The 9747-nt window shown below is 39.4% G+C and overlaps 1 protein-coding gene across 2 annotated transcripts in view; it reads left to right on the plus strand.

Moving 5' to 3' along the window:
- The window catches only part of fhl3a (four and a half LIM domains 3a), a 35257-nt gene extending 28613 nt beyond the window's left edge, over positions 1–6644 (plus strand). For both annotated transcript variants that reach the window (XM_042489919.2, XM_088084269.1), the window contains exons 4-6: positions 2795–2964; positions 3133–3319; positions 5325–6644. In XM_042489919.2, coding sequence (XP_042345853.1) covers positions 2795–2964; positions 3133–3319; positions 5325–5476 — 509 coding nt within the window. In that variant the 3' untranslated portion in view covers positions 5477–6644. The remainder of the gene's footprint in view (positions 1–2794; positions 2965–3132; positions 3320–5324) is intronic.
- The last annotated feature ends 3103 nt before the right edge of the window (positions 6645–9747 follow it).

Raw genomic sequence — 9747 nt, forward strand, 5'->3', positions numbered from 1 at the left:
ATGATAGAGGGAGTGACATGTGATATACCTTGCACATAATGCATTTGACAGCGCAACATATCATGGTACTCCACTCACCCACTAAGCATAAGTCTTGTTGTCCCACATTTTATTTTCCATGAAGTGTACAAATTCAAATTTCAAGATAGATAGGCAAATGACTTTGGAAAATGATGACACAGCAAACTCCAGAAAGCAGGGACAAAGTATAAAGTAACAGATCAAGCGGATACAGAAGGGAAAGAGGTTTTAGAAAAAAGACGCAGAGGAGAAAGAGACGAAGGCGAGGGTCTACGATTGAGCAGCAGCCAGGGCTGAATGTGACAGAGTAATTGCCAGTCTGCTTGACTTGTTGTCTGTAAGCCAGATCCCCAGGGCTGGTGGGTTGCCAGCAGACTGATGATAACAAGAGATAAGCACGTCAGTTATTCCAGCTTACGCAGCCCTCATAAAGCGGTAAATGATTCCAGGAAAGGTGCAACATTCCCCTTTATTTCCACTGTAGTTATTCTTGTGTTTTCTGATGAAGATCACACATTTGCATTACAAGGTTTCGTGTAAGTTATGCTGAAGTGAGTCACCTTGAGAATGAAAACTTGTTTTTAAGAGTGATCACATCTAAGATATCTTAACTAGGAAAGCTCCAGTACACAATATTATAATACTACAATATTACGCACCTCTGACCACAGATGTATCATTGAAGATTCATATGCAGTTTGGCTGTAATTCTGGATAGTGTTACCTCTCCTCTAACAAAAGAACTAACAGACATATCTTTTTGCCATCATACAAAAATATGTAAACCCTTAAAAAACAGACACACACACACTTATGTTTGTTTAACAGTTGGATGCTAGGCTGAAGTGGTTTGTGTCGGGACAAAAGAAGAGAAGAAACTTAATACCAACATGTAAATGGATTTTTCATAAGATGATCTCTCCGATAAAACTGCAGCAAAGCTACCATTGCCAGAAATGGTCACATGGGATGTTGTATGTCTCTCAGACAATGGTCCTCTTCTTTTCCCACTCTGTTGGAAAATCCTCTGAGAGACAGTATGTCTGTTGTTGTGACTGTCCACTGTGACAAAGCATCTTATTTGAGCTTTACTTTGAAGTTCGAAATAATTTATTTGCCAAGAATAAATACACATAGAAATTCCACTGATGAAAACATACACTGAAACCTACTCTACATAAAAGAGTAGTAACATGTAGTGCACGTATAAGAGGCCTTGCAGGGCAAAGAGACATGATGAAACTTTGAATTTGACTATATTCAGAGAGCATACTGTAGGATTTGCTTCTGGACGTAGTCAAAGCATTTGCAATTTAAGGATTGACAACCTTAAATTGAATATATGCATTTTAATTAAGTAAAATACTTTTTGAGCATAATAAAACTTGTTTTAAAGGAACAGTGTTCAAGATTTAGTAGTTAGAATTCATTGCATGGTCATTGTTTAGGAGCGTTTTACCAGGAGCCGGATTTCCACGGAGGTCTCTTCTTTTCCGAAACAAACAGACCAAGTGATAAAAACCAGTAAAAATAAAAACCAAAAAAACCAAAAAGAAACACAGAATAAAGTAGTTTCATGTTAAAAATCAGTTTTCCTCTGATGCTCTTTGGAATGTCAGTGACGGGCCGCTAGCCTAGAACTGGCTGATGTGTGCTCACATCTGATCCAAACATTCAGGAGGTTTTGAGCAGGATCCAAATTATCCGCAGAGGTCTCTTCTTCTCCAAAATAAACAAACTCTGTCATTGAGACCGACAAAAACACTGAATAAAGCAGTTCACATTCAGAGATCAGTGTTTTTCCGATGCGCCTGTTGCCGAGGAGCTGCTAACTTCAGTGGCCGACGCAAAAACGTGAACTGTCCAATCTAGAGCGTTTGGTTTGTCCATTCTGGCCTGCTGTAGAAACATGGCGATGCAACATGGCAACCTCCATACACAAGGACCCTCCCTACGCAGATAAAAATGGCTCATTCTAAGGTAACGAAAACACAGCCATTCTCTCATTCTCACAAATAAAAACAGTTTTTATGTTATATTCCATTTCTGCCAATTTATCACCCAAATTCTAAACAATGAACTTTTTAAAAAGGCAGGTTTTATTAATCTTGTCAGCATCCTTCTATATGTTACATCCATCTTATCATTTTAATTTTTTTAAAGCTCTTAAGACCAGTTGCTTTGCTTTTGAAATTGCCCCCTAAAATTTTTATGTACTGTACGTAGCATTTCAGCTGCTAAAATTGTCCTCTGTGAGCCACTGTAATTGCTGTAAGCTTATAACCTGGAATGTTTTTGTAGGGGATTTTCGCAGTTGTCGACTAGAGAACACCACAGCACACAGCCTGAAGCAGTGAAACATTAGTGCAAAATGTCAGCCCCACACAAACCACTGCATCACCATAGGATAAACCAACCAGTGTAATAAAAAACTCAACAGCCAAGGGATAGAAGACGGATTGGTTGGGGACACGGAGGGGAAAATGGCATTATCCCTCTCAGTACGGCCTGATGCCAGTTTCCAGCAGTAGGAAAGAAATGTGGGGCCTGTGGTGTTATGATTTTAAATAAAATAAATCATTTATTAAATCAAAATGTGTTTTATGTACTGTCAAGCCATCAAAGTGTATTATTTCATAGTTCAATAAAATGACCACCAAAAACATCAAAATGAACAGTCAAAGATGAGTCTCATTCTTTCTCTGTTGTTCTTTCCATCCCCCTTTCTCTTTTACTCTCTCTGCCTCCTGTCACCTCTCTCTCTCTGTGCTAGGCACAAGGAAGTTGGAGTATGCAGGCTCTACATGGCACGAGGGCTGCTTCATCTGTCACAGCTGCCAACAGCCAATCGGCTCCAAGTCCTTCATCCCTGACAAGGATGAACACTACTGCGTGCCTTGCTATGAGGACAAGTTCGCCCCACGCTGCACACGCTGTAAAAAGGTTAGTCAAGTTATTCCTACGGACCCTCGCATGGCAGCCAAAGAAACGATGCAAATGCAGAGGAGCCATGAGTAGGATTAATCCTGGTTATAGAAGAACATGCATGGGAACAGTTTGAAGGTGAATTTAAAGGATCTTGATATGACCAATGACCTCTTTCATTTTCAGACCTTGGCTAAAGGTGGAGTGACCTATAGGGACGAGCCGTGGCATAAGGAGTGTTTTGTGTGCACCAGCTGCAAGACACAGCTGGCGGGTCAACACTTCACCTCCCGAGACGACAACCCTTACTGCCTCAAGTGCTTTGGCAGTCTGTACGCCAAGAAGTGCGAGGCCTGCACCAAACCAATCACAGGCAAGTTTACATCACTATGTTCTGACTTGTGCTACTATAGATGCTACTTTTGATTTGGGATCCGGGTTAAAAGCTAAAACTGCTATTAATATTCTTAATAAGACTGACTCAAGATGGAATTTTCTTTTCTTCTGTCATTGTATATATTTTAAACAGTTAGTTTGGGTTTCATGTTGCAATTATGCTGTTGAAGTGACCTTTACATGACATACCTACGTTCTGGCCTCATAATGTATGTTTGACCTCTGAATCAAAGCCCAGCATAGCGACTAGTGAGAATGCACACAACGCCTAGGCCTGTTAAGATCCTATTGACTAAGGTGTATAGGCTACATGAAAGAGTTAATTCCTAACTGCATTATCTAGGTGTGTTAGTCTGACTTCGAGAAATTTGACTTAGTACAATTACAGTTGGACTAACATGTTGACATGTATTTTTAAAGTCCAGTTTTAGTCAGACTATTACAGTAATTCAAATTTTTGTTGATTGATGAGTCTCCAACTTTCAAGGGGTAGCCCTAATTTGTAGACATTTTTTGCAATGTGCAGTGTGTGCACCTGGTTGAATTCTCTCAAACTCTTCAGCCTAAAGAGAGATAAACATCAGTTTTATTCCAGGAGGGTAACAATGTATGAGAAATGTCATAAATGCCCTTCAAACGTCCCTTCTCTATCACTCTCTTTGTGTATGTGATGGAAAAAACTTTTTCCCCATTTGCTGTTTTGAAGCATGCATCACTTACAGCGTCCATCGTGCTGAATTCAAAGCCAGCCTTCTGAAGCCTAACATGTAGTTTAATAAATAGAAATAGATTAAGAGTAGAGAGGACATTGAACTGTTTCCTGTGCTCATTTGACTAGTTCAGCATTTCCCAAAGCTCTTCTCGAACACCACTTGTCCTGCATGTTTCAGATTTCTCCCTGCTGCAACGCAGCTGATTCAAATGATCAACTCGCTATGAACTCCTGAAGCTGCTTAATAACAAGGAGAGATCTAAAACACGCAGGACAAGTGGTACTCGAGGAGTGGTAACTCTGGACTAGTTAAAAACAAAATGTCAAGGAATATGTTTGATAACTAACCAATAGAGATATGAAGTGATTTAATCCAGCAAGTCCTCTCTGGGAGATAAAGCACAAAAGACACCTGTCCATGCTTCATGTGACTTAACTGCTCATTTTGTAACATTGCAAAATGTCACCTCAGTGAGTTTGATACCTTCTGCAAGTCAAATATTGAGTACATTCAATATGCACAAAATAAAATTTTTATAATAATAATAATAATACTCCTGTTTACATGCACCCCTGCATATTCTGTTTATCAAATACAATATGGAGAAGTAGAACAGCTGGAGCTTGTTATTTTACTTCTTTCCATCAAAGTAGGATTTTTATCACAGTTTCCTACAGGTGGCGAACTTGTTAAACTCTCTCTTTCCTTCTTTCACCTTTTTGAAACGGTCGGCGTTCTGATATTTGTGCATATTCAAAAATCTGTTGATATCCAAGTCTTTCAGAAAATTGAAAGTAGGTGTGTTTCTCCTTCCAACCATTAATCTGGGATTTGCTTTTGCATGCATCTCTACCCCATAGTTTAACTGTTGGTGAGTGAGTTGGTTTGTGTACAGTGTATCCATGACAATGCACAGAGCTGCCCATAAGCAGAAGGGAGGCCATGTGTCACAAACAGCGGTAAAAAAAAAACAAAAACAGTTGAGACTCATATTCCGAATTGGCTGTATACATGCTTAGATAATGTTTCTAAAACCTGAATGATACCGGCATATTCCACGCCTTGATTGGAAATTGCAAAATTCAGAAAATGGCCTAATTTGGAACATTTGCACAGAGTATACTATTTATATGACCCGCATCAAATTCCGAATATTGACATATTCAGAATAATAGGGGAATACTGGTGTGCATGTAGTTATTGATTTGAATGGTAATGTACTCTCACTCTACTTCCATGGTATGATCTCTGTCTCTCTTCTTGTGCTAGGTTTTGGAGGAGGAAAGTACATCTCATTTGAGGATCGCCAATGGCATCAGCCGTGCTTCACCTGCTCCCAGTGCTCTGCTTCGCTGGTGGGCGCCGGCTTTTTCCCAGACGGTGACAGGATCTTGTGCCGCGACTGCAACAGCAACCTATAGATCAGTTCTTTACCATATTCCCACCCTTCCTTTTGAATTACTTTTCACCCTTTGTCACAGCATTTTAAGAACCCCAAGTCATTACCGAGGAAGGTAACGCAGGCTGACAAATGCTGCCTCTCAGGTGTTTTTATATAAAGAGATAAGTTCCTCATGGTACCTGTCTGGGTCCGATTTTCATCTAGGAGCTAGTGCTGCATTGTTTAAATGAACCACAAAGATTTAACCAAAAAGTTTATGGAGTGCCTTAAGAATAACATTACTTTTATGTTATGTACTATTGAACCAAAGAAGCGCAAAATGCTAGTCACTTTGCATAAAAAAATTCTTCATATTTTATATAAAAAGTTGCCATTTCAGGTAGAGGTCAGGGTCTGAAGAGAAGACACACAACACTGATACAGTTTAGTATGTAAACCTTCCAGTTTGTATTTCAAAGTATTGGTGGAGGTACTGTTTTAATGCTCTTATAACTGCAGTTTTAAGCATTTTAATGAAAATATGGCAGAAAGTACAAGCAAGAAGAAAATCTAGAAAAACAATCTGCTGATTATGCTTTCAGTGAGGTAGTCACTTTATGGTAGTTCTGATCAATAAAGTCATTTGCACTTTTGATACGATATCCTCTTGCTACCATATTATGTGCACATAAAAAACACAACTTAAAAAAAACATGGCACACACCACTTTTTTTTCGTCATGTATCTGCTTTGTTGAACTTTGCAATGACACTTATTTTTAAAGTTTCATCTTATTTCTGTCTTTTTCATTTGTTATAATGATTTTTTTTAATCACAGTTGCTCAAAGAGCCAGCATTTATAACCTGAAAGAAGCTGAAATGAAATAATACCGTTGTGTATTGCAGGAGTGTGCATGTCTGCCATGATTCCTGTTGACAATTATTTTGTTGCCGTTAAAACTGTTACTGTTTTGTTTTTTTATTGTTAGTTCGTATGTGAAAAATTATTAAAAAAAAAATACCTTTATTTCATTATTTCAGCTTTGATGCTGGTGAGTCAGAGTTGGCAAAAATACATTTTAAGATGGAACATTGAGGTGATAACAGTAAAAACTTACTGTAAAAAAAATAGAATTAATTAATGGCTAAATGCTACATGGTTAGTTTCATTTGTGAAGTCTTATTAAAAATAAATTTACACTGACTGATCTTTGCTTGGCAGTTTTTATATTCTGTGTGTATTAGTGGTCAGTGGAATATCCATTACCAGTTTATGAGGTCGTAGCTTTCTGCGGACTTGTGTTTACTGTCAAAAACCCTTCTCGTGTGTTTAAAAAAGTCTTTCTAGGAAAGACTGGTGTGTGTGAGAGAGAGTGAGTGCACCGGGGAAGAAGGGCATAAAAGTGTGAGTGTGAGAAAGTGTAAGAGAGAGAAACCATGTGTGTGTAATAAAAGAGTAAAATGTGTTTTTTTTGTGTGTGTCTATGGTTAAAAAAAACGCGTGTGTGCGTGTTTGGGAGACAGAGCAGAGTAAAAGGTGAGTGAATGCACATCTGTGTATACGTGTGCTTGTGTGTGTGTGCGCGTGCACGCGTGTGTATATATACACTGTTGTTTACGCTGACTCGACTGTTTCGTCGCCTTGATGAAGCACACATACACAGACTGCCAGATACACTCTCCTGTCGGCATTGGTGAAATGTCCTCCTCCCTGCCTGCGTTTCAGATTTTTTCACCAAAAAAGGAAATGGAAAACTCATAGCTGCATGGGGGAGGGAGGGAGGGAGGGAGGGGGTTGGCTGGTGGTGGAAGTGGGAGAGAAAAGAGTGTGGGAGAGAGAGAAAAAGAGAGAGAGGGAGGATGTTCACATCTGGAGTTGCTCCATGGCACTTTCACTGGGGGGGTCAGCTCCACACACGGCCCCCTCTGGATTTATTGGAAGGAGGCGGCGGGCGGGGAGGTGGCAGCTAGCAGGAAGGGTCAGAGGAAGAGCTGTGGTATCATATGGTACATGCACTCTACGAATAAGTTCAACTTTTATAGCCATTATGAATTTTAAAGCTGTCTCATGGCCTTTTTGTTTTTTTAGTGACAGTTTTCTCACACTCTCTCGTTTTTCTTTAAGCACTGTCATCCCAAGTTTACTCGACAGAAGTTCCTGAAAAACAGGACATGTCTGAGAAGGTACGGCCTTTCATTTGGCTCGAAGTGTGCAAACAGAAGCAAAACTGGCTTCTCAGACTCTATTACAAGAGGTTAGCCTCTTTACACAAACAATATTAGGCTCACAATTTTGCTTCTAAGCCTAACATTTTACTAAAATATCAACCCTCGATGCAAAAATAAACAGTGTGACTTGTATTTAGGCTCTGAACATGACACAACCAACACACACAGCCTTAACCTGCCTCCTTCAGCCATCAGTAGTTGATATAACTTGCAAGGCTGCCAGTGATGTCATTTACATTTTCACTAAAAAGGGACCCAGGTGTAGTTCATACACTAAAAACTGCTCAGTTTATTTTAATCTGAGCTGCACATGTCAAAGTTTACACTCTGTGTGTGAAAATAAACTTGTGTTATCAGCCTAAATCCCAAAGTGGTACGGCTGAAGGATACTTTGCTTCCTAACTTAGACTCTACAAGTTTGCTTGCTGAACATATAAATCCCAGACTTGTAAAATTTAGTAATTTTACAAGTCTAGTTTAGTAAAGTTTAAAGTAACTGTAATTTAGCACAACATATGGCTGTTTGCATCCATTGTGCTTGCTTGTGTTTAGTAGATTGTCATGGCTCACATACACTGTACATAAAAGAAAAACAAAGAATATAAAAACAAAGAAAATCTTTAGAAACATGGCAGCACGGTGGTGAAGTGCCTCATGGCAAGATGAGCTCGAACCTGGCGGCAGCTTCCAGGGCTGAGAAATGAAGCCAATGTGGTAGTGCCAAAAACTGCAGCTCTTTAAACGTCCACTTGAGGCTGGTCAAAGAAGCGAGTCAATCTCCAATGACATCCATGTTAAAATGTCAAACTTTACAGCAGTTTACAGCGGTACGGTTTTGGTCTCTATAGCTAATTTCCATCACAGTCGGGTCCACCCGTCACTCCTCTACAGTCCCAGCTCTCGCCCAAATATGGACACTTTTAGCTCCAAAACAGCCAAGATGGCATCAGCAATGATGCTGAACTTGATGCATCAAAACTGGAGTTCACAAACCATTATTATTTTTTACAGTCTACAGTTTGCACCCAGGCTTCTGGCCTGTTTTTGTGGAGTTTGCATGTTCTCCCTATGTCAAAGTGGGTTTTTCCAGGCTCTCTTCAGGTTTTCTGGAAGAGTTCTTCTCAATGTAAGTGTGAATGGTTGTCTGTCTTTACATCAGTCCTGTGATACTCTGGCACCCTGTCCTACCTCACACCCAATGTCAGCTGGGATTGGCTCCAGTCCCTGTAAAAGGGAAAACAGTAACAGAGAATGGATGAATCTTTATAAACAGTCAATGGTTCATGCGTGGGTTGAGGGTCAAGTCTAACATGAAGTTACCCCTTGTGGTTATTTATACATCGCATCACTAGGCCTTTAAAACAGACAAATTACAGTTATAGAACACAAGGAAGCCCCAACCACGGTATCAAGAAGTATCAGAGGAGGAGTGAGGCTGATAGAATGATGTTAATACAGGCTCTGAGCCCAAAGGTTTACAGAAAGTTGGGTCCATAAAAACAGCAGTGAGAGATGATTAGCACAGACCCGTCCATATTGATGCCAGATGTCTGCGCTGCCCCGTTCTCACCCGGCTGGATCACTTTTCAGCATAAAATCAGATTCACTTATCACTTTCAGAGTGAAGTCAGTCCTCAGAATCCAAGGGAAAGACAATGGAATATTTATTTATATCTACAGAGTACATTCATTTTAATAATCCCAGCCCTCTATAAGATTTTTTATAAGATCTGGACTGTGAAAGTACTTACATTGTTTGCATCTTTCTATTTATAGGCATTTTGGGCTCCTGTTTTACATAAATAATCCGATTGATATTTAATTTTAAGGCTTTTATGTTTACATGTTTACATGTTACATGTTTAAATGAAATTTAATTTACTAAATTTTAGAGTATGCTAATATTTCTGACAACTTCATAAAGCTTAATTTAACTGTTTTCTAATGTGACATGACAAAATTGTTTTTTTAATATGTGTCATGCATTTTCTTGATTATTTGACTGGATTAATTTAAAACTGGATCTGTGTGTATCTGCACAGATTTACCAGATTCACTGCAAACAGGTGCTGTCTACTTCCT

Source organism: Plectropomus leopardus, chromosome 11 (assembly GCF_026936395.1).
Source record: "Plectropomus leopardus strain MGB_pleo_1.0 chromosome 11, ASM2693639v1, whole genome shotgun sequence".
Taxonomy (NCBI): Eukaryota; Metazoa; Chordata; class Actinopteri; order Perciformes; family Serranidae; genus Plectropomus; species Plectropomus leopardus.